This window comes from Salmo salar, chromosome 18, assembly GCF_965601325.2.
Source record: "Salmo salar chromosome 18, fSalSal1, whole genome shotgun sequence".
Taxonomy (NCBI): domain Eukaryota; kingdom Metazoa; phylum Chordata; class Actinopteri; order Salmoniformes; family Salmonidae; genus Salmo; species Salmo salar.
The window spans coordinates 9,483,655-9,509,824 of record NC_138308.1 but is presented as its reverse complement, the minus strand read 5'-3'; the positions used below and the strand labels follow the sequence as shown (position 1 = coordinate 9,509,824).

The following is a 26,170-nucleotide window of genomic DNA, read 5'->3' as shown; positions in this document are numbered from 1 at the left end:
GAAAGATAGTTTATCTGTTTTATTGATGTCAGCGGTAAGATGTTGATAAAAAAGCGTCACATCACTGCTAAAAATAAATTTACAGATACAACGTTTTGAGACAAATCAGCCTAACATGTTTTTTTTTTTTTTTTTACACACAGCATGGCTTACATTTCACGCAATCAGATTTGTTGTGCTTTTTGAATGGAAGAGTCCTCTGGACAGTCAGATAACCCACCAAGATAGAACATATTCTGGATGTCCATTGAAGGAACAGTTGTTCTACTTGGCAGATGAACAACACACAGCACAGTTTCAAACCTATGCTGATCAATTCTGCAAATATAAGTCCTATACCCGTAACCTGTTGAATTGGTGTAGGTGTCTCCTTCTGACTACCACTTATACAGATCAATCTAAGCCACTGTCAGGAAGTATCTCCTATTTAACATTCAAAACAGACCGTTTCTGAGGTCTGAGCAGTAGTGTCGCGGATCCTTGCTCAGGGCATACTGGAAGTCTGACACAGATTTAACCCCATGTGGACTGGCCTTATAAGGAGGACATGCATCTCTCCTAGATGTGATTGACAGTCCACATGGAAAAGGCTCAAACAGAGGCTGGTGTGCTGATAGTGCTGTCTGACACATTAGAATACACCCCATATGGTGTCATATGGGAATGAGGGAAGCTGTTGAGGAAGGTAGCGTGTTGTGTTTGGGTGGAAGGCAGCACAATGCTTCTCTCAGGGAGAGGTCAAAGTTCACTGTGAAGTCATCATCATTTTCTACAACTTGCTCTCACACACACATACTGTACATGTACACACACTCTTTCTGTTGTTTGGTATTTTCTTCTGAAATGTTGTTCCATATCTTTGATACTATAGCAGATCTGCATTGTTTCCCCTACCACCTGGCCATAACTGTTCGGAGCTGCAAACCAAAGTGTAAAAAGTTCACTCCAAACAAAACGGAAAGTGAATAGCGGCCTGCTTCAAGGGTTTAGACCAGAGGAGCCTGTTGGAAATGTCTTGCAGATGTGATCACTTGACAGCTCCAGTGACAACTTATAAAAAGAGTCTGGGTCACCAATAGAGCCCCCGGGAAGCAGAGGGATCAAGAGGAGGAGAGGGAGCGAGGCAAACAGAGAGTGGGGTCTTACCTTAAAAGGCAGAATCCGAGGGCGGCTGGCCCATAACGGTAGGAATGTGGATCGTTGACCTGTGAACGCTGCTCCATTTGAAAATGTGGGGGGGGGCTTATTTTCCAAATACGTGTTTGTGTGTGTGTGTGTGTGTGTGTGTTGCAATAGGTTCAACTTGGGGTGCACTATTGGTTAATACAGGAAGAATATGTATGAAGTAGATAAAAGCGATAGTGCTCAAGGTATATTCTTAGAGTTAGTCACTAGGCAGAATGTCCATTTCCGTTTCATGCATTTGTAATACTTTTCAAACACAGTTGTTTTCCACTGAAAAAACTCAAAGTAGATCTATATTGTAGGCCTACTGTACTTCTGACAGCCGCAATGCATGCTCATTGAGTACAGTAGGTACACTAAGTGCAATGCCCCACTTTCGGGATTCTGAAAGGTGACACTGTGGACTACAGTAGTGCCATGAGACTGACAGAAGTGTTGTACAGTTGTATGATTGGGACAGAGAGAGGGAGGGGCGAGAGGTAAAGAGGGCAAGTGATGTCACCCCGGCTGAATTTCCCACATATCTATAAGAGGAAATGTCCTCCCAGTCTACAACCCTTCCCCTGTGACATTGACAGGAACTTTCAGTGTTGTTTTGAGAAAACACTGCAAAGAGCAAATATATCACACATGTAAATTCCACGTATGTGTGAATATAGACAGTTGAGTGGCGCTCCCTATTGGAGAGACTCTAAATGGGCACTTATAGCCGTGGAAATGATCGGGGCGGTTCAAAATACAGCTGAACATAGCAGAGAAGACGCAACTGGAAAAAAATGTCCTTTGGGCTCGTCCTCTCCTCCTTACGCTGCCTTTTGAGGACCGTTCAGCGTCTTATGAAGCGTCTCAGTAAGAGTACAGATATAGGATCATATTCATTTTGATTTAAAGGAAAACTTTGGGATTGTGACAATGAAGCTTTATTTACTGCCCCATAGTCAGATGAACTCGTGGATACCATTTTTATGTCTCTGCGTGCAGTTTGAAGGAAGCTGCTAACTAGCATTAGAGCAATGACTGGTCATTACACTAACGCTAGTTAAAATCCCTAAGTATCCCTTTAAAGGCATAACCAATCCTAGGTCAGAGCGCATACTGTGAGACGCTTTATGAATACGAGCCCAGTTATAGTCGCTTGCATCACAGGAGGTTGGTGGCACCTTAATCGGGGAGGAAGGGCTTGGGGTAATGGATGGAGCGGAATTAGTGGAATGGTATCAAATACATCAAACACATGGTTTCCAGGTGTTTGATGCCATTCCATTGGCTCCGTTCCAGCCATTATTATGAGCCTTACTCCCCTCAGCAGCCTCCACTCAAGTGCACATATTTCATATCGCAAGATTCTATCACAGTTCCGTGCACTCTGTCAGGAGTGGGGTGACTTTGAATAATTCATGGTGTTTTCAGTGTGAGGGATGCCATAAATTAAAGAGATTGACTGGCAAGCTCCGCAAACTTTTGGGCTCAGGCCCCTGCATGTGTCCTGTATCACGAAGGCTTTGCTGTATTAATCACTAAGCTGACAGTACAGTAAAAAACTGTTACAGTACTGTGTCTGTCTGTCTCTGACTGCAGGCTGAACTCTGGGGCATAGCAACATGTATCTGAAGCCAATAAAGTACAAGTCACTCCTCTTTTAATGGACGTTAACCTCATCAGGCCTGAGGACCCCAGCAAAAATCGGTGTTTTTGTCCAGCCTTTATATTTAGCGTCACAATTATGTATTTGATCATTTTCTTTTCAGGACAACTAGGGTTACAATAAAACAGTTGCATTCATGAGTTTTATTGACAAATGTCATAAAAAAAAGGTCCTCAAAGCAAAAACCTGATTAAAAAATAATAATATTTATACGAATGCTGGAAATACAGAAATGGTTTGTTCAGTGGGAAATGAATATCCAACTAGTCAGTAACAACTCTGTGGCGTTTGGAGTTTGTGACAGCAACTATTACAGTATTATATACAGTTATATGTCCTGGGATTTCCTATCATCTTCTATGTCGAAGAACTCCTTACCTTTTAATTTACTCTTGTGTTGCTTGCGAGCACCATAGAGCAAAACATTCGGACTCTACAGACGTAGAGCCCTTGTCTCATAAAAACCCCTCTAGAAAGACAAATCCAAATGGTAAAACCCATAAGTCTTTAGCTGAAACACACAATGTTTAAAAGGGGTTAGAAGTCCAAAATGAGCCGACAATACGGTGGGACACAAGGTGTATTACTTACAGTGAGCTCCAACAGTATTTTTTGTTGTTTTGGCTCTGTACTTCAGCGCTATGGATATAATGATTATGAGGTTAAAGTGCAGACTGTTAGCTATCAGCTTTAATTTGAGGGTACTTTCATCCATATCGGGTGAACCATTTAGAAATTACAGCACTTTTTGTACATAGTCCCCCCATTGTAGGGGACCAAAAGTATTGGGACAAATTCATATATGTGTATTAAAGTAGTCAAAGGTTTAGTATTTGGTCCCATATTCCTAGCACGCAATGATTACATCAAGCTTGTGACTCTACAAACTTGTTGGATGAATTTGCAGTTTGTTTTGGTTGTGTTTCAGATTATTTTGTGCCCAATAGAAATTAATGGTATATAATGTATTGTGTCATTTTGGAGTCACTTTTATTGTAAATAAGAATATAATATGTTTATGAAGACGTCTACATTAATGTGCATGCAACCATGATTACGGATAATCCTGAATGAATTGTGAATAATGATGAGTGAGAAAGTTAGAGGCATAAATATAAATATCAAAATTATGACAATCTCACAGTGAACTTTGACCTCTCTCTGAGAGAAGCATTGTGCTGCCTTCCACCCAAACACAACACGCTACCTTCCTCAACATCTTCCCTTATTCCCATATGACACCATATGGGGTGTATTGCAATATGTGTCAGACAGCAAATAAAATCAAATTGTATTGGTCACATACACATATTTAGCAGATGTTATTGGGGGTGTAGCGAAATGCTTGTGTTCCTAGCTCCAACAGTACAGTAGTATCTGTGCCCCCGCACATTGACTCGGTACAGGTACCTCCTGTATATAGTATCGCTATTGTTATTTTATTGTGTTACTTTTTATTATTTTTTAACTTTAGTTTATTTGGTAAATATTTTCTTAACTTTTTCTTGAACTGCACTTTTGGTTATGGATTTGTAAGTAACCATTTCACGGTAAGGTCTACACTTTTTGTATTTGGCGCGTGTGACAAATAAAGTTTGATTTGATTTGAGTATATAACAATTAACAACAATACACACAAATCTAAAAGTAAAAGAATGGAATTAAGAAATATATAAATATTTGATCAAGCAATGTGGCATTGACTAAAATACAGTAGAGTAGAATACAGTAAATAAATATGAGATGAGTAAAGCAGTATGTAAACATTATTTAAATATTATTAAAGTGACTAGTGTTCCATTATTAAAGTGGCCAGTGATTCCAAGTCTATGTATATAGGGCAGCAGCCTCTAAGGTGCAGGGTTGCGTAACCGGGTGGAAGCCAGATAGTGATGGCTATTTAACAGTCTGATGGCCTTGAGATAGAAGCTGTTTTTCAGTCTCTCGGTCCCAGCTTTGATGCACCTGTACTGACTTCGCTTTCTGGATGATAGCGGGGTGAACAGGCCACGGCTCGGGTGGTTGATGTCCTTGATGATCTTTTTGGCCTTTCTGTAACATCGGGTGCTGTAGGTGTCCTGGAGGGCAGGTAGTGTGCCCCCGGTGATGCTTTGGGTAGACCGCACCAACCTCTGGAGAGCCCTGCGGTTGTGGGCGGTGCAGTTGCCGTACCAGGCGGGGAAACAGCCCAGCACTGTCAGCATACCATCTTCTGTTTGAGCATTTTCCATGTGGACTGTGAATCACAGCTAGGAGAGAGGCATGTCCTCCTGACAAGGCCAGTCAGCATGGGTTAAGTCTGTTACAGGCTTCCAGTATGCACTGGGCCAGGATCCACATGACAATACTGCTCAGACACTCTGATTGAACATTAGACAATTTTAAAATGGAAGCTTTTTTTATTTAACCAGGCAAGTCAGTTAAGAACAAATTCTTATTTACAATGATGGCCTACCAGGTGCAGAACAACAGATTTTTTTACCTTGTCAGCACAGGGATTCAATACAGCAACCTTTCGGGAACTGGCCCAACTCTCTAACCACTAGGCTACCAGCCGCCTTTCCTGACAGTGGCTTAGATTGATCTTGACAGAATCTGTATGAGTGATAGTCAAAAGGAGACACCTACACCAATTCAACAGGTTACGGGTATTGGACTTATATTTGCAGAATTGATCAGCATAGGTTTGAAACTGTGCTGTGTGTTGTTCATCTGCCAAGTAGAACAACTGTTCCTTCAATGGACATCCAGAATATGTTCTATCTTGGTGGGTTATCTGACTGTCCAGAGGACTCTTCCATTCAAAAAGCACAACAAATCTCACGCTGTGTGTATAAAAAAAAAAGCTGCTAGGCTGATTTGTCTCAAAATGGTATATGAATGGTAAAAAATGTATTGTAGAATTCTGGAGTCACTTTTATTGTAAATAAGAATAGAATATGTTTCTAAACACTTCTACATTCGGACATTACATACGTTTTTGATAAAAGTGACTCCAAAAATTTTAGACACAATACATTATTTATCATTATTTTCTATTGGGCACAAATTAATCTGAAACACAACCAAAACAAAACAGAAAATGCATACACAACATTTGTAGTGTCACAAGCTTGATGTAGTCATTGTGTGCTAGGAATATGGGACCAAATAATGAACTTTTTACTACTTTAATACACATAAGTGCATTTTTCCCAATACCTATGGTTCCCTAAAATGTGGGGACTATGTACAAAAGGTGCTGTAATTTGTAAACTGTTTGTATTTGTATTTATTATGGATCCCCATTAGCTGCTGCCAAGGCAGAATCTACTCCTCCTGGGGTCCAGCAAAATAAAAATAAATTAAAACCATTACAATACATTCACAACAGATTTCAGTACATATTATTAAGTGTGTGCCCTCAGGCCCCTACTCTACAACCACATACTGTATCTACAACACAAAATCCATGTGTACGTGTGTGTGTATAGTGCGTATGTTATCGTGTGTCTGTGCCTATGTTTGTGTTGCTTCACAGTCCCCGATGTTCCATAAGGTGTGTTTTATCTTTTTTTTTTTTTTTTTTTTTAATCAAATTTTACTGCTTGCATGAGTTACTTGATGTGGAATAGAGTTCCATGTAGTAATGGCTCTATGTAGTACTGTGCACCTACCATAGTCTGTTCTGGACTTGGGGACTGTGAAGAGACCTCTGGTGGCATGTCTTGTGGGGTATGCATGTGTGTCCAAGCTGTGAGCCAGTAGTTCAAACCAACAGCTCGGTGTATTCAACATGTCAATAACTATCACAAATACAAGTTGTGATGTAGTCAATCTCTCCTCCACTTTCAGCCAGGAGAGATTGACCTGCATATTATTAATGTTAGCTCTCCGTGTGCATCCAAGGGCCAGCCGTGCTGCCCTGTTCTGAGACATTTGCAATTTTCCTAAGTCCCTCAGGCCTGTAGGACCTGCCTTGTTGATAGTGCTGTTAAGAATGCAGAGCAACACTTTATTACAGACAGACTTCTCCCCATCTTAGCAGCTGTTGTATCAATATGTTTGGACCATGACAGTTTACAGTCCAGGGTTACTCCAAGCAGTTTAGTCACCTCAACTTGCTCAATTTCCACATTATTCAATACAAGATTTTGTTGAGGTTTAGGGTTTAGTCAATGATTTGTCCCAAATGTAATGCTTTTAGTTAAAAAATATATTTAGCACTATCTTATTCCTTGCCACCCATTCTGAAACTAACTGCAGCTCTTTAAGTGTTGCAGTAATTTCAGTCGCTGTAGTAGCTAACAGGTATAGTGTTGAGTCATCCGCATACATAGACACACTGGCTTTATTCAAAGCCAGTGGCATGTCGTTCACCTGATATGGATGAAAATACCCTCAAATTAAAGCTGCACTTTAACCTCATAGTCATTGTGTCATTTCAAATCCAAAGTGCTGGAGTACAGAGCCAAAACAACAACAACATTGTCACTGTCCCAATACTCTAGGAGCTCACTGTACGTTGTCTACTAAGTTCAAACTTCACAAACGCAGTGGTGAAACGTTAATTAGTAAACTCTCCCTCTCAAAGCAGCCACATAGACCTTTAACCTCATGCAAGTGAACACTTCTAAACATATTTACGTGGGTTGTGAGTACTGAAGAGGGCTGCACAAAAAGTACTACACTGGAATGGCGTCTGGACCTCGTCTTGTACCCATTATTCTCCCTCCAATCTGACCCTGTTCAGGGCTTCAACCCTAGACTTTTGCCCCCACCTCAGCTTCAGTCTTCACATGCTGCAGACACAAATCTCCCTCACCATGGAAACGGTCTGCAAACAACCGTCAACAAGGCAGACCTGAAGTTTGCATGCCCTGGAGACCAAACTTCATGTGAGCCTGCTTGTAGTCGGCTCTGCGTCACTTTCTCCTCCTGTTATTTTATTCGCCCCTCAGGTGAAGTAAATACTTCTGCTTCTACATTCTGCTGTTTTTTTTCCTGTCTAAGGTGAGCTGGGTTCCATTCCAAGCAACTGATTCAGCAGGTTTGGGGTGAACACACAATCCCTGCTTCTGTGCAAAGCATCCCAAAGTAAATGTTCCCATAAAGCTCCACTCATTGCCCTGGTCCTGGGGGCTTAATCCAAGCATCAAACCTGGTATTCCCTCCACAAGAAATGATATCTCTTTCTTATGCAATAACAATAACGCTCATATTTATTATCAAGCTAGGCCTAGTTGTAGTCTCAAACATTTCTTCTTGTCCTGCCTTCTGCATGGATGGAAAGCGGTCATGTTTTGCTCAATGTTGTGGCATAGCAGTGTGAGGGGAAGACAAGAAGACCTTTATCCTCCTTACCGTGCTTCTGCTGTCTCCACGGCATGCCAGAGAGCAGGGAAATGTCGTATTAAAAATGTCCCTCTTTTCGCGTAGTGCAAATATCACTATGAGGGACTCTGTAAGTAACACCTCTATGTGAAAGACACTGCACACATTATTCTGGGCTGTCTGAGAGGTGGTGGAAAAATTTGTCTTGGTTTGAGTTATGCTTTCTTTGGCACACCTGGCCCATGGGCCAAAGCTTATTCATCCTGAAACCTGACAGCTTCACCTTAGTCCAGGAAACAGAAACAGGAGAGAGCTGGACTCCCATGATCTCAAATGTTATGTTGGGGTATTTGAAGCGAGAGGCAGTTTCTTGAGAACCACGAACGATTTATCAACATTTGTGATGAACTAGAACATTCTTTGTGAAAACAAGCTTAGCAGTAAATGTTTTACATGTCACATTACGTAGGAATTATGGGATTTTTGCATGCATAAAAGAAATAGCCAGTTTAGCCACTATATTTGGCTTATCATAGGAGGGAATGTTTACTGATCCATGAGCCCAGCTACACATGACTAATACCTCCATTATGTTAAAAAAAATGTCTATAAACTACTTTGTTTGTTTGTCTCAACTAGAATTCCATGTAACAGGCAAGTGAATAAACATATTTTTCCAGTTAATTCCTCCCTTTTCCACAGACTTCTTATTGTCACCACGTTGCCAACCCACGGCACCAAAGTCACAAAAAATAGAATTGAGTGATTAAAGGCCCAGTGCAGTAAAACATGTGATTTCTGTGCATTTATTATACATATTTCCACACAATGAGGTTGGAATAATACCATGAAATTGTGAAAATTATGATAATGCCCTTTTAGTGTAGGAGCTGTTTGAAAATACATTTCAGCCTGTTGTGGTGGTATGGAGTTTTAGCCTGCCTGGTGACAACGCAAGGCGGTAAGTTAGTAAATAGACCAATAATAAGAAAGAGTTCCAAACCTCTCTGCCAATAACAGCTAGTTTTCAGTTTCCCTTCCCTACTCAGACCATTCCTAGATAGTCCTAGCAAAATTCTTGCTTGAGAAAATTGCTCTTGCTATTTTTTTATCATTTTAATTGAAAACAATCTCAATAAAGTACTTCATTGTTACCCAGAAATTATTTGATATTGAGATAAAAATGGCGGTATTGGGCCTTTAAGTATTTGCTATTTTTGTCAAGCGACCAACAGACAATTACAGGGCTCCAGGTAGAGCAGAATCTGTCGACGCCCGTGTCACCTCTCTCTCCTTCTGGAGTGTCACTAATCTGGCTAAACCAATTACAACACACCCTTTTTCCCTAGCAATAATGACTGTGTTTGTCTGGCTCCATGTGGTGAAAACATGGAAAATAACTGCGTTTGGGCCAAACATTTATAGTAATTGCATTTGAAAGGCACTTGAGTCTGAGCTCGAAAACAGGCAGTGAATTCAAGATCGAGTCACAGAAACAAGTAGGGATATTGTTCTATTTAGTTATATGTCTGTGGGTGTATCACATGCTAAATGTATCCATTTGGTTCGTGATTATCTATCTTTACTTTGTTTGTAGCATACATAGAGGTTGAGGAAAAGCAGCTGTGATAGTGGAGAGTTGAACCCTGGGTTGATCCAGCCCTGCTTTGGCCCTGAACCCCCCGGTCATAAAACACAGTCCAACAAGGCTATTTTCTACCTTCTATATAAATATGCACAATCCCTGGCATTATTTATTCTTCTTGCATGATTTTTGGGTAGATCAGCACAGAGAGTTGGCAATTTGGGGATTGAGACAGGCAGTACAGGCTATATGAGGCCTGTAGTTGAGATTTTAAAAACATCTGACTGGGCCTCCCGAGTGGTGCAGCAGTTTAAGGCACTGCATCACAGTGCTTGAGGTGTCACTACAGACCCGGGTTTGATCCCAAGCTGTGTCGCAACTGGCCTTGACTGGGAGACCCATGGGGTGTTTTCCAGGTTAGGAGGGGGTTTGGCCGGCTGGGATGTCCTTGTCCCATCGCGCTCTAGCGACTCCTTGTGGCGGGCCAGGCGCATGCACACTGACTTCGGTCGCCAGTTGTATGGTGTTTCTTCTGACACATTGGTGCGGCTGGCTTCCGGGTTAAGCGAGTAGTGTGTCAAGAAGCAGTGAGTGTTTCGGAGGACGCATGGTTCTCGACCTTCGCCTCTCCCTGAGTCTGTACAGGAGTTACAGTGATGGGACAAGACTGTAATTGGATATCACAAAATTGGGGAGAAAAAGGGGATTTTTCTTTTTATTTATAATAAAAATAATACATACTAAACAAATATGTATGATGAAAGACAAAAAGACAATTGGCAGCCCTAACCCAGCACCTTAGTGACTGATAAGCAGCATGGTCGAGACCAGAAGCTGTACAAGGCTTCACAACTAGACAACAAACTTAAACAATCCCACAAACACACAAATGGAATGTCTCACATGAAATTTGAAAGCATTAAAAATAATAGTAATAATAATTAGTATACGACAGGAACCTTTTATAACACATTACAGACAATTAAAAAGTTTTCAGTATTTTCCGGACGTGAAATCAGTCTCTGGTAATTATTTGTTCTGACGCAAAGCCTTTTAACTTTCAAAGGAATGCAAAATATCACACCATACTGCAACCACAGCACCTTTTGTAAACAGCAGTGTTCACATTCAGTTGAAGTCGGAAGTTTACATACCCTTAGGTTGGAGTCAAGTTTTTCAAACTTGATTTTCAACCACTCCACAAATTTCTTGTTAACAAACTATAGTTTTGGCAATTCGGTTAAGACATCTACTTTGTGCATGACACAAGTCATTTTTCCAACAATTATTAACAGACAGATTATTTAACTTACAATTAATTCACTGTATCACTATTCCAGTGGGTCAGAAGTTTACATACACTAAGTTGACTGTGCCTTTAAACAACTTGGAAAATTCCATAAAAGGATGTCAGAAGCTTCTGATAGGCTAATTGACATAATTTGAGTCAATTGGAGGTGTACCTGTGGATGTATTTCAAGGCCTACCTTCAAACGCAGTGCCTCTTTGCTTGACATCATGGGAAAATCAAAAGAAATCAGCCAAGACCTCAGAAAGAAAATTGTAGACCTCCACAAGTCTGGTTCACCCTTGGGAGCAATTTCCAAACGACTGAAGGTACCACGTTCATCTGTACAAACAATAGTACTGAAGTATAAACACCATGGGTCCACGCAGCCGGCATACCGCTCAGGAAGGAGACGTGTTCTGTCTCCTAGAGATGAATGTACTTTGGTGCGAAAAGTGCAAATCAATCCCAGAACAACAGCAAAGGACCTTGTGAAGATGCTGGAGGAAACAGGTACAAAAGTATCTATATCCACAGTAAAATGAGTCCTATATCGACATAACCTGAAAGGCCGCTCAGCAAGGAAGAAGCCACTGCTCCAAAACCGCCATAAAAAAGCCAGACTACAGTTTGCAACTGCACATGGGGACAAAGATCGTACTTTTTGGAGAAATATCCTCTGGTCTGATGAAATAAAAATAAAACTGTTTGGCCATAATGACCATTGTTATGTTTGGTGGAAAAGGGGGTGGCTTGCAAGCCGAAGAACACCATCCCAACCATGAAGCATGTTGTGGGGGTGCTTTGCTGCAGGAGGGAATGGTGCACTTCACAAAATAGATGGCTTCATGAGGCAGGAAAATTCTATGGATATATGGAAACAACATCTCAAGACATCAGTCAGGAAATTAAAGCTTGATCGCAAATGGGTCTTCCAAATAGACAATGACCGCAAGCATACTTCCAAAGTTGTGGCAAAATGGCTTAAGGACAACAAAGTCAAGGTATTGGAGTGGCCATCACAAAGCCCTGACCTCAAGCCCATAGAAAATGTGTGGGCAGAACTGAAAAAGTGTGTGTGAGCAAGGAGGCCTACAAACCTGACTCAGTTACACCAGCTCTGTCCGGAGGAATGGGCCAAAATTCACCCAACTTATTGTGGGAAGCTTGTGGAAGGCTAACCAAAACGTTTGACCCAAGTTAAACAATTTAAAGGCAATGCTACCAAATACTAATTGAGTGTATGTAAACTTCTGACCCACTGGGAATGTGATGAAAGAAATAAAAGTTGAAATAAATCATTCTCTCTACTATTATTCTGAGATTTCACATTCTTAAAATTAAGTGGTGATCCTAACTCACCTAAGACAGGGAATATTTACTAGGATTAAATGTCAGGAATTGTGAAAAACTGAGTTTAAATGTATTTGGCTAAGGTGTATGTAAACGTCTGACTTCAACTGTATATGGGTACACACCTGTCCACTGAAATCTGTCATCAACTCAATGGATGTACCATCGCAGGTATAAACAGTCATTACCTCATCCTCAGCAGCAAGGATTCCATAACTAGTGCTCAGAAATTGTGCTCGACACTACAAAAGTTGAATATGCCACTCAACCACTCAACTCTTTACCACTCAACCAGGGAATTTCCGCTGGCTAAGGCTAGCATATGAGTTTTGCATGACGGGCGGTGAAATGTGCATGTTTCTCCTCACATCTGGCGTGAGACGCCCTGAACTGGGCTTTCCATGGTTGCTTACGGACATATTGAGGTCTACAAAAACTTTGGGGAAATTTACCACATCTACTGATTCCTCTACGAAAATGGAAGCAACCTACCAAACCAAACTCATGACTTGCTTGTGAAATTAGCTTTCGAACACAAACACAATCAAATGGGATGTACTGTAGCATGTGAAAAGCATGGAGCTACTTGTTTACATTGCTGCTTAACATGATACGGGGACTTGAGTTAGCAAGTCACAGGAGGTGGTTCTAAAGACATATGATGAGGCACTGTGGAGGGACACTTAGGCTGCATGTGACCACTAAGAGACCAGAAGAGGAGATGGAGGATGGAGATAAACTACAGGGTATGGAAGAGTGGCAGAGAGGGGGGAGCTTGCCAAATCAGAATGTTGCTTCAACACCACTAGGTCTACACCCTCTTGATCAAAGACAGAGGAGAGCTGCAATCCATCTCTTTGCACGGAACAAAACAATGTTTGCCTGTCTTATGAGACACTTTTACAACCCATTATACAACAACTCTAAACAGCTGATTTATGCCCGCTCCTGGATGCTTGTGCTTCGTTACTGGAATGTAGGGAATTTTAAAGACCCCTCCTCTGCTTGTCCCGTCCGCAAGCAGACAAACGGAGCAGGCGCCTGGTTGAGTGCTCTCCCACCAGTGCTCCCACCGCAGGGCAGTGAAGGAGAACGTAAAGAATGCCAGAAGATGAGAAAGAACTCTATTCTGTCCTTCTCTTTTTTTTCCACTCTCTCGGGTCTGTTTCTGCTTTGCATCTCTTCTCACACCTTCTCGCTTTTTGCTCGTCTTTCTCACTTTCCAAGTGTACTGTACTGTGTAGGCTTATCGTCTTCACTTTGAGTTTCTCCATCTTTTACTCGCAAACCTGTCTTTTTCTCTGAAATATACTGTATCATACCATCAAATGATACAACTTTGCACAATCACATATTATTTCACTCTTTTGAAAAAAGTAGAGGGAAATAGGACACATTGTATTTATTAATGCCATGTAATAAAAACACAAGTACTGTATATTATGCATAGGATTCTTTGTAGTATTGTTAATAATATGGTTGTGTGACAAACAAAACAGTGCTTTGATAAACATGTTAAAAGTCAAACAAGATGCATTATATTTACAGAGAAACAGGGCTTTAGATTGTGTATCAAAGCAACCTTTTTTATCTACAGCAAAAGCCGGGATAAGAACACTAAACTACCCTTTAATCTTAATTGAATTGCAAAATAAAAGGCACAATGGCTTTGGTTTAGTAGTAATTCAATAGCACATGCATCTCTCAATACTGGTAGCACAACGCACAAAAAATAAAAGCATTGAGACTGCAAAGAAGCTAAATTAGAAACTTATTTGGAAAATAAGGACATAAGCAGCTCTCCACATGCCATGGACTGTATCTTGACAGGTTTGTGAGACATTTCTCATACTTCTCTCAAGGTCTGTATTTCCCTTTCACCTCTTCAGCTTTGGCATTGCTCAAGGTCTGCTCTTTGCCTTGGGGTCACCCATGATGTTGAGTACATCATCAAGAATGGAGGGGCCCAAATCGAGCTCAAGTGACAGAAGTGACCCAGTGATGTGGGAGATTGAATACTGTGACACACTCTTGTCCTTGGAGAACTCAAAGTCAAAGTCGCAAAGGCGCCCCTCGTCCACCCCGCTGTCCCTGTCCACCCAGTCTCCATTGCAATCAGAAAGCTTTTTCTCGAAGCGGAGGGTAATGTCATTGTTAAAGCTTCTAAAGCCATTGCGGTTGTCATTGCCGTTGAAGCCTTTGTTACTATTGAAGATGCCATTGCTGTTCCCATTGAAGCCACCATTACCATTGCTGTTGCCATTGATGTAATAGGTAGGTGAAGGCTTTTCATACCCGTTTTCACCATTGTGCTTTTTATGATTACTTTTGGAGACTTTCTTCGTCTTTGGCTTCTCTGGTTTCTCTATCAGATCCAGCAGGACGTCTGGTTTGGTTGTGACTTCTGTCAGATGTCTGGTCGGGTCGCTGCTGAAGACCTCGATGGAACGCAACAGGGTTTGAATCTCCAGGATGCCAGCCCCGTCTGGGCTCCCCAGCGGAGAGGTAGGGACCCGCCCTACCATGCAACCCAGGGGGTCCGTAGCGGGCATAGAGAACACGGCGGTGGAGAGGTGGGGTAGGGTGAGGGCCTGGCTCCCCCCAATTGAAGGGAGCGAGATAGCGTTCTTTAGAACGGGAGAGGGTGTCTCGGGAAACTGGGCGTCAGATGCGCTGTTGGCCCGCAGGAACTCGTTGTGGATGCTGTACTGCGGACGGAACACCTCACCTTTCCCAGGCAGGAGCTCAAACTTTCCCTGGAGGAAGGACATGTCCCCGAAGGCGTCCCTCTCACCGCCCTTTCCGATGTGGATGGTGTGGCGGAAGTCCCCCAGCGGTGGGCTGATCATATCTGGGGACAGGATGTCTCTCAGACGACACTTCTTGCCTTTCTTGCTATTTGTGGACTTCAGGTAGATGGGTGCTTTGGCAGGCATGGTGGTCACTGTCGAATAGAGCTCAGAGATAAAGGACAAAGACGACGACACTCCTGCAACTTTAGGATTGGTGAAGAACTTCACACTCAACACAAGGTCTCCCTGGGGAGATGAGGAAATTACATTCTCAAAGAAATGGCTGTGTTGTCTTGCGCTGCTCCGAAAATAGCTTTGATATTTGTGTCATTAATCAGGAAATCCAAGTTGATCAGGAGTCCAAATTCTCACCAGTGTTGTCTATGAGGTTGCAGAGCGGTCAACCAGCCACTTTTCTGAGGAAAGAAAGAGAACAAAAGGAGATCAGATATTTGATCCAGTTTTTCCCCTAAACATGCACAGTTTATCAGTCTATTAGTCAAATCTGGGGTATGTTGTGCCAAGATGCTTGAGTCAATGTTACATTTTACATTCCAATAAAATGTTGATACATAGACATTTCTCCAACTTCTTCCCTAGAATCACAACTGGTCTGTCACTGATGATCTACACTTCATGTCAATCCCCATTCAAATAACAATATAAAGCTACTTACACAAGACCCCAAAATAAATCGTGGGCAAAAACGGAATGTTTTCATCCCCCAGTTCCCCTCATCCCCCTGCATTTGGAGAGCGTAAAGGCCATATGAGATTCGAGGGCAAGGCCTGGTGAACTGAAGCCCAGGCTCAGGCCCATCTGCTCAGATCCTTACGAGGCCCCCCAAGGCTGCCGCCTCCTACATGTGCTAATATGGAACAGTTGGACAGCAGATTGGGCAAAGAGAGGCGAGAGGGCTTTAGTAGGATAAGAGCAAGGCAGACGATGGAGGAGAGGGCTACTGCCCAGACACGCACCAAGAGGGAAAGAGGGGGGTTTGAAGCGATGCAGAGAAAGAGGGAAGGGAGGAGTTAGGAGAACTAACGGTTGGAGGAGGGCTACACGGGATTAAGGGAGGATTTTAAAAGAGGGGGATGCAGATGCTTATTTGTTTTTACTTTGATAGCTGGACGTTCTGTTTCAATCGTAATTTTGACTGAAATACCAGTCAACCCACTGGGCTGTCATCAGTTCAACCTCTAGTTTTGATGTACAGGTGATTGTCAACTAATGTGAAATCAACAAACAAAATGTACCATGTCATTGGATTTAGGTTAAAAGTTGGGTGAAAAAAATACAAATCCCCCAAATTCCTTTACGTTGATGACTTTTTGCGAATCCAATCAGTTTTCCACATTGATTCAATGTAATCACATTGCATTTTTAAATTATGTGGAAACAAAGTTGATTCAGCCAGTTTGTGCCCAGTGGGATAAGTCTACAATCCATCAGGAGGATAATCATAATTGTCAAGAGGTATTACTGTAGATTGTTTTCCAAATGTTTGCTTATAACTGTTTTATAAATGAATCTATTCGAGGCCATTGTGTTGCAATGTACGCATATGATTTAGCTGTACTTGCAGTAACGCTTGCTGAGGATGAATTGAGAAAGGAGAAAACTATGTGTTGCCTGACAGAATCTAGCAGCCACAGAGAAAGAGAAAAAGACACTGAACAGGAAGAGTGGAACAGGCGAAGATAAAGGGGTAGGGAGTAGAGGGAGCAATAGAGAGGAGAGAGTAGAAAGAGGGAGAGAGTGCTTGCTCAGTTATATACATATTTACTTGTGAGAGGTCTGTCAGCAGCGACCCTCGCCGACAGAGTGCAACATGGCACAAAAGTGCCTGGGCGTCCTAATCCACCCAAAAAAGTTTGACTGAGAAAATATCCACATTCTAACGGGACATACTGCAGCCAACAGGCACACTCCTTATTAGAGGCTCTCCAAGTAAGCTAGTTACTTGCTCCCTCTACTCCCTCCCGTTGCCAATGTATGTAACCTGACCCACGTTTTGAAATTACCAACCAGAACGTTCACTAATAGGTCCGGTATCACATCATCAACTTGTATCGATCACATTTTTACTAACATGGGTGAACGTTGTTCTAAAGCTGTATCATTGGCACTAGGTTGTAGTGATCCATATATTTAAATATACATATTCTTATTCCCTTCCTTTACACTTGTGTGTAAAAGGTAGTTGTTGTTGGAACTAGAAGCACAAGTATTTCGCTACAATCGCATTAACATCTGCTAACCATGTGTATGTGACCAATAAAATTTGATTTGATTTTGATCATAACTTGGTTACACTCACAAGGAAAAATAAAATACCAAAGGCTGGCCCTAAGGTAATCTACCGAAGGTCCTACAGAGGGTTCAATCAGGACTCATTTGTGGATGAGATTAAGAATGTGCAATGGTTAGATGATCCTGAAATGTCACTCATTTTGTTTATGAAATTACAGTTGAAGTCGGAAGTTTACATAACCTTAGGTTGGAGTCATTAAAATTAACCTAAAATTAACCTGAAAAATTAATAAAACCTGAAATAAATAATTCTCTCTACTATTATTCTGACATTTCACATTCTTAAAATTAAGTGGTGATCCTAACTCACCTAAAACAGGGAATATTTACTAGGATTAAATGTCAGGAATTGTGAAAAACTGAGTTTAAATGTATTTGGCTAAGGTGTATGTAAACTTCCGACTTCAACTATATTCATGGGTATAGCTGGTAAGCATGCCCCTTTAAGAAAATGCACTGTGAGGTCAAGCGGTGCCCCATGGATTGATGATGAGCTGAGAAATGTAATGATTCAACGTTATGATGCCAAAAAAGCAGCAGATAAATCTGGCACTCTGTTTGATAAGCAAATGATTGTAAATTAAGAAATCTTGTATCGGCACAAAATTGATATACTGTAGTAAAGGGTGACGGGAAAAACTGTGGAGAATGTTGAATGCTATTATGGGTAGGATTTCGAACATGTCCTCCTCTTTTGTTGAATCAGAGGGTATATTAATACAAAACCACAAAACATCGCAAACTACTTTAATGAATATTTTACAGGCAAAGTGGACAAGTTGAGGAATTCTAGGATTCCAACTGAATGCTCCATGTCATATACCCTTAGAAAAGATTGGATCATGAAGGAGAGGCAATGCGTGTTTGAATTTCACCAAGTAGAAAGGGAAGAGGTGGAAAGGATGCTGTTGTCTCTTTCGGATGACAATTCACCTTGTACAGATAATCTTGATGCCATATTGCTTAGAGTTACAGCTAACCAAATATCTACCCCAATCTCTCATATTTTTAATAAGTGCTTAATGTATGGGGTGTGCCCAGAAGTCTGGAAAGAGTCAAAGGCTATTCCACTACCTAAGGATAAAAAAATCTGCATTCACTCGTCCTAATAGTCATCCTATAAACTTGCTGCCTGCGTTAAGTAAATTATTGGAAAACATTGTATCTGTACAAATCAAGGATTATTTCTCATGTAACTTGTTTTCAGCATGCATACAAAAAAGGGCATTCTACGAGTACTTCCTTAGCACAAATGACAGATGATTGTTTAAAGAGTATGGTTGATAGGAAGTTAGTTAGTGCCTTGTTGCTCGATTTCAGTGCTGCTTTTGATGTAATTCATCATGAGCTATTACTAGGTAAACTCAAATATTATGGTTTTAAGTCTGCAGCTCTATCCTGGATGGAAAGCTATCTATCCAGGAGAAGGCAAAAAAGTGTTCTTTAATGGTAGTTTTTCAAACAGTAAAGATATACACTGTGGTGATCCTCAAGGAAGCTGCCTAGGCCCACTTCTCTACTCTAGCTTTACTAATGATTTACCTTCAGTATTGAACAAAGCAAGAGTGGCCATGTATGCTGATGACTCTACAATATTTATCGCAGCATCAGAATATAATGAGCTAACAGGTGTACTGAGTAGTGAACTAAGAATGGTGTCAGAGTGGGTTGATATGAACAAATTGGTGTTTATAAAACTAAATGTATTGGGTTCAAAATATATGCTTGCTGATGATCCCCAATTTAATTTGTCTGTGAATAGAACGTAAGGTAGAGCAAGTGAAAAAAATGAAACTACAAGTTATCATGTTTGACCCAGCTTTATCATGGGCAGAACACATAAATAACATTGTTATTAAGATGGGTACGGGAATTTCTGTTTCAAGAAAATGTTCAGATTATGTAACATCTAGCACTCTGAATCAGGTGATTCAATCCCTGGTTCTATCACACTTTGAGTACTGTCCAGTTATATGGTCATCTGCAGCAAAGAAAGATATAAAAAGCTCCAAATCGCTCAAAACAGGGCTGCCAGATTACCTCTTCATTGCTCTATCCATATGAATATTATCCAAATGCGTCACAATCTCTCATGGCTTCACGTTGAAAACAAATGAATATACAGTATTCTGATTTTCTTTAGGAATGTTATATTTTTCAAAAAACGACAATATTTTTCAGGCCAGTTAGTACATACTAGCAACACACATAACCACCAAACTAGACAGGTAAATTCAGGGCATCTAAGACAACCCAAGCCAAGGACAAATCGCCTTAAATCTACAGTTTTATATAGAGCCATAGCTGAATAGAGCGCTTTACCAATCCATATTCCTCAGGCAAAAAGTAAATCCACCTTCGAATTTTTTTTTTAAGAACATCTAATGCGATAAACCATATGACTGGGCAGGAAATAGAAAGCATCAACCGAATGTTAAATGTGTTTACTGTCAGGTATTTTAATTGTCTGTGTTCTCTTGTTAAATGTTTGTAAAGTATTCATTTGTAATTTTTTGTAATATCTTATTAATTGGTGTTGGACCCCAGGAAAATACGGTGTTAGCTAATGGGGATCCTAATAAAAATTCACAAATTCACATTTATCCATGGTACATGTTTAGTGGGGACAGCCATGGACACTTGGCATGGTGTTTATCTGGACTGCAGACCGGATACCTGTATAACTTTGAAGACGACAGACACAGTAGTCTCTTTCAACCAGAGGCATTTGGTGCCTAGACTAAATGAATGATAATATCACCATTGCCCACCATTAAATGATAACATCAGTGTTTCCTGTATTAAAAATATTTTTACTTCCCATTGAGTGAAGCAATATTGGCATTTGCATTTCCCATCACACCTCTACATTCTTAAGTCTAATACAGCAATGGTCATACATACATTATTGGAAGACTTACTTACTCAAACAATACAAAACCAAAGTGCCAAAAACTGAACATATTTTCGAGCATATGAATTGGTTCAGAGAATGTTCTCACTTGGAGGGGGTGGTGGGCATTACAACACAAGTAAATGTGTCACTTAACAAGCACTGTGGCTATATACTGTATATATATATATATGCATGGCAAGCAGGGTGGAAGGATGCAGAATATGTGTGAGTGGGTCTGAAGGGCAACACTGCTCTCTTACGGGCTGTGTGCATGTTAGTGTTGGAGAGAGTGTAAGTGTTTGTATGAGGTGCTTGACTAGGCTCAGGAGAGATAGCAAGAAGGTTTGAACATGCGCCATGTGTTTGTTTGCTGTGCGTCTGACAGGGAGATATTGAGAAAGAGAGAAAGATGAACAACAGACTGTCAATTTTTTTTTTTTAAAGGGACAGAAAAGAAAACAAAGATCCCCTGCCTCGCATAGCATTTGACTTCCTTTCCCATCTCCTTTTCTCTCTCTCTGCCTCTCTCCATAGTGCTCTTTCTCAGTTGACCTTGACAGCTGAGGCCCACTGCGGCTGGTTTCCGATAGGAAGTCAGAGAAAAGCAAACCTCCAAATCCTAAACCCTTCCTCTCATGGGTTCATTCCAACGTATGTACTCTGTGCTGTGATTGCAACTGCAGCCGCGTTACCTACCATATATTACATTCCCATACTGCAGACGGTCACTGGCTTAGGCAGCTACAGTCTGACATACTTATTGATTATTGGACTGCCCTTGCATCAAAGCCAGACCACCTGCTGGGTCTGTGCGGATGGAATACAGATCCGCTATTCTCAAGTGTCATGGGAAATCCATTGTATTATGATGGATGACCGTGTTTTTTTTTTGTAATCAGCTGTTTAGTCCCTATATAGAATTCCTCATCCTAGCCAAATTCCCTCTAGTCCAACAATGGGAAATTTGGCTTGGTGGAAGATTTCTACAGAGTTATACTATTGATAGTATAGATAGACATCCGATATGCATCTAAATCAAGGTCAACAGCCGTTGCCCATGTAATGTCAGCTGGTGTCCGAAAAGCGGATGACCTTCAAACTGATCATTCTGGTGGCGGAGTGGAGTTTGGCTGCATTTGGCAGGCATGATTGGAATGTCAGAGGCCACTAGTTAATTAAAAAGGAAGTGGTATTCAGCTCAGTCAGCTAACTCTGTTTATCTGAGAGGATAACTAATAGCGGACGCCAGCTGTATAAAAGCAAAATATCTGATATAAATATGACACATGGGGTATGAACTGATATACAAAACAACGCTTGATTCAACACTGAGTTTTTCAATGTAAATGATTATACAAAATTCTTGCCACCGACGGAATGTTATATATATGAAGGCTACAACAATTTCAGCTCTGCAGATGTTGCTAAGAGTATCAGAGGGCTGGGTTTAAAAAGCTCGTGATCGGTAATAGTTATTACTGAAAACACTATATAGATGTCTAAGTACTAACTATCCAAAATATGTGTATATATAAAAAACTAAGTCTTTGTTATGTACTGTAACTGTGCAAAAAAAAGTACCATGTATGTAAATGTGTGTGTGTGTATGTATCAAAAACCCCCAAAGAAGGGCTAATATTTATATATTTTTTATTAAAAACGTTATTCTGACAGGATAACTAATAGACGACGGAAGCTGTATAAAAAGCCAAAATATCTGATATAAATATTTAAACTGGAACTTTCACTGGTTGTGAAATTGTTGAGGAGGTGCGTACTGGTCTAACTCCTACTCAAGGCCAGATTCACACTGTACTTTTGGAACAGAGCCCAAAAGGAGCAGCGAGAGCAGCAAATGTTCGTTGCCAGCCCTGGGCCCGGCGCGACGCCACTGCAGAATGCGGTCAAGGGTTTTCATTTACACCTCCGGGGAAGGGGGGGGGGGGGGCATCTGCTGGCGCCTTCCTCACAAGTGGTTGCTGAGCACCGGTCCAATCATCGAGAGTGGCGAATAAAGCTTCTGTGTCATTGGGTCAGCTGTATGTATCTATGCAGGAATGATGGGGGAGCTGGAGCAGTTCCAGCCTCTAAGGACAGCATTGGGTTCGTTACAGACATGGGGAATGCCATGTAATGCAAAGCAAGGTCCAGTTAAGGGGATTAGCTATTGTAAGCAGAGAGGGTTGTAGTAGACTAGGGAAGCGCTGAGGGTTTTGGGTAATGGACAGATGAGTTTGGGTGAGGGCCCTGGGGTCCGGTTATGGATCCCCATCTCTCGTCTCCTCACAACCGGCTGTTTCGACTATCTGCGTCAGCTTATTATTAGAGCTTGTGTAAGTGTGCTGTATTCTAAACAAGTGCCCATGATGACACTTTACAGTTTGGTCTCACTGTACACAGAAATGCATCACATGCGTGACGAACCTAGAAAGGCCTACGTTAAGCATTGAAGCTGCACACACTCCGGCTCACAATATGACCTATTTAAGCCATTAACCTTTCTTCAAAAAAAAGGAACCATCACAATCCTTCCTTCAAGCAAATGTTTGTCTCATACTAGCATTAGTGGGATATCAAGGTTTTTAGGGATTTCATGGTCGCTGAACATGTAGTTTTGTAAAAACATAGTCATATATTTTGATGTACTGTATGTATGTTGGGCTAGGAGGTTATAGCCCGTGTTTATATTTTAAACTCTAACCTTTTAACCTCTTAAATTCTGACATGACCATGAATAGATCGTCCATTTTCTTTTCGTCCGCAATTAAAAAAAGAACTTGGGCATACCACAGCAGAGGGTAATGGTAGCCCTAAGATGACTTGGTCCGAGCTGTTTTGTTACATAAAGAAACCTCAATTATAGGCAGTTGTTCCTCTTGGGGCCTGGTGTGGCTGTGGTGGGAGTGTAATAGAATGGCAGGGTGGTGTATTTGATCTGTCTGACTCTCCCCTCCTCTGTACCACCCCACCCCAGCCGTCAGCGTTTACCCCGTGCCACCCGCTAGCGTGGGTTCTGCCCAGTTGTCCTTGGCAAGGGTCAGGCAGGAAATCATATCAAAGCAGAAAAGACATGAAGGGAATGACAACACAACCACTCACTGGTAATGTGATGAGTGCAGTCTGATGAGCCACTCCAAAAACCCTCCAAAAACCTTGCGAAAACCTAAAAATAAAATCTGTTCACTCGGGAGATTAACGCAAAGCTCAACATGTCAGAAGTGTGTTGCCTGGCTTAAAATGTCCCCTCTAGGAAAGAAAGAAGTGGTGTCAGGTTGCCCCGAACTGCTCACCCCTTGTCATGTAGTGCAAGAACATTGGCTGGACAAACGCACTGAGCGCTGGTGTAACATACCCCTGCACTCTTTATATCCATAACTGAACACTAATTACCACATTAAACAGTGGTGAATCACAGAGACACACGCTAACAGCAACATCGTCCCTTTGAATACTTAGTCCCATTGAAGGTTTTACTGTAATGTACCAAATCCCTGTACATGATATGATGCCAGAGATATTCTACACATTACACACTAACAAGTCTTAAACCTTGCTCACCCTTTCCCTCACCTTGTGTAATTCCTGGGATAAGCTCCTGGTTCCTGTCAAAAGGTGTCCACTGTCCTCCTGAAGGTCTGCAGTCCTCGTGCTGACTGCTAAAGAGGTGTGTGTGGCGTGTGGTTCCCAAACTCACTGGGGTTGACTGACTGTTGTCTCTGCCCTGGGGCCGCCCTGCTCTCGCCACTTGCTCTCGGGAGGGATGTCTGCCAGACAGCTGTTTTTGGAATTTCTCTCAGGTTCGATCTAGCTATTCCGCTCTGGAGCTGTAATCTCCTCCTCCTAACCCTCTCTCACCGCCGTCTGCAGCACCTGTGTCTGTCTGTCTGCTCCCCTAGCCACAGCTTGAGGCGTTTTTACGGGTAGAGTGGGATCCTCTCCTTTTCCCTGGTGTGTCTCTTGCTCTCTCTTCCGTCAGTGGGCAGCTATCTGCTGGGGTGGAGAGAGGTCAGGCTGAGGGTGAGGTTGGTGCTCTGGAGTTCTGCTCAGCAGCTAGGTTACTGTGTTGGAGGATCAGTAAGCTGCCTCTGCTGCTGCGCTGGAAGTCCCTCCTTTCCCGAAACAGTGTTGTTTAAACTGTCTGTTCTCTGCCTCTCTCTCTCTTTAGCTCTCTCACTCACTTTCCCACTCTATCCTCTCTCTCTCTCCTCTTTAGTCTCTCTGCCTTGATCTGATCCAATCTGCTCTGTAAATCTAGTGGGTATACAGCAGACACTGTATTCAGGGTCTCTCTCTCTCTCTCTCTCTCTCTCTCTCTCTCTCTCTCTCTCTCTCATAAAATACATTGAGACACTCATTCTCCCACCATTTCCCTTGACTATTTTCAGACCGGTATATTCATTCACATTCTGGCTCGCTCCTTTGTACCGCATAGCACAGTATGCTTTATGTTCTTCCAAACATTTTCTCTGTTTCCTACAGGGTTGAGTAGGCTAAATCCTACAGGACTCTGCGGCACTGCAGTGATCCAGAGGACAGTTATTAATTGGCTACCAGACAACACATGACATACTTTTGTTAAACTGCTCTCCTGGTGGGATCCCCATATACCCAATTGAAATGTGTGTCTGTGTGTGTGTTTTATTGTCCCTTTTCACAGCGGCTAGGTGAAAAGGACAATGACGTTCTCATAATCTTCTTGTCGCATTGTAAAACCTCTAACCTGATGCCCTCAAGGACATAGGGAAGCTGTGCATCACAAATTAAGAGGTATTTTGCAGCGCTCTGCTGCTATTCTTGCCCCCAAAAAACGTATCACCCTGGTAACCACTGCTGCTCTGTTGTGACATCAGAGGGGAGGGGGGGGTAGAGAGAGAATAAGAGGAGAAGAGAGACGGGGGATAAAGAGGGGGTGATAGCCGCCTCCCGTGTATGCCTGTGTTTATGTTGGGGGAAAGTAGTGAACGGGTGTCCTCACATGTCCAAATTCTATACTAAAAGTAATCCTGTCATGTTCAACGTAGGACAGATCACAAAATTCCCACTCCTCCGCTCAAGTAAATTTGACATTGATAACTCACTCGCCCTAATCAAATCAAATAACATTTTATTCGTCGCATGCGTCGAATATAGCAGACGTAGGTCTTACAGTGACATGCTTACTTACAAGCCCTTACCACTTATTTTTCTTAACTGCGTTGTTGGTTAAGTAAAAAATAAAAAATACAAAAAGTTAAAGAGCAGCAGTAAAATAACAGTAGCGAGGCTATATACAGGGGGTACCGGTAGAGAATCAATGTGCGGGGGCACCGGTTAGTCAAGGTAATTGAGGTACTATGAACATGTACTGTAGGTAGAGTTAAGTGACTATGCATAGATAATAACCAGAGAGTAGCAGCAGCGTAAAAGAGGGGGAGGGGGACAATGCAAATACTATGGGTAGCCATTTGATTAGGAGTCTATGGCTTGGGGGTAGAAGCTGTTAAGAAGTCTTTTGGACCTAGACTTGGTGCTCCGGTACCGCTTGCCATGCGGTAGCAGAGAGAACAGTCTATGACTAGGGTGGCTGGAGTCTTTGACAATTTTTAGGGCCTTCCTCTGACACCGCCTAGTATAGAGATCCTGATGGCAGGAAGCTTGGCCCCAGTGATGTACTGGGCCGTACGCACTACCCTCTGTAGTGCCTTGTGGTCGGAGGCCGAGCAGTTGCCATACCAGGCAGTGATGCAACCCGTCAGGATGCTCTTGATGGTGCAGCTGTAGAACTTTGAGGATCTGAGGACCCATGCCAAATCTTTTCAGT

General features: G+C 42.0%; 1 protein-coding gene across 2 annotated transcripts; it reads right to left on the bottom strand.

The window, feature by feature from the left end:
- Window positions 1–13,756: 13,756 nt before the first annotated feature.
- Window positions 13,757–24,602, bottom strand: LOC106576800 (cdc42 effector protein 3). 2 transcript variants are annotated; one of them, XM_014154224.3, is made up of 2 exons: window positions 23,929–24,602; window positions 13,757–15,577 (listed from the first exon to the last, which is right to left on the bottom strand). In XM_014154224.3, exon 2 carries the CDS (start codon window positions 15,303–15,305, stop codon window positions 14,271–14,273), a length of 1,035 nt encoding a protein of 344 aa, XP_014009699.1. In that variant the 5' UTR covers window positions 15,306–15,577; window positions 23,929–24,602; the 3' UTR covers window positions 13,757–14,270. The 2 variants fall into 2 exon arrangements, with proteins under 2 accessions (XP_014009699.1, XP_014009698.1); XM_014154223.3 differs by having other exon boundaries at window positions 23,941–24,602.
- Window positions 24,603–26,170: the final 1,568 nt, after the last annotated feature.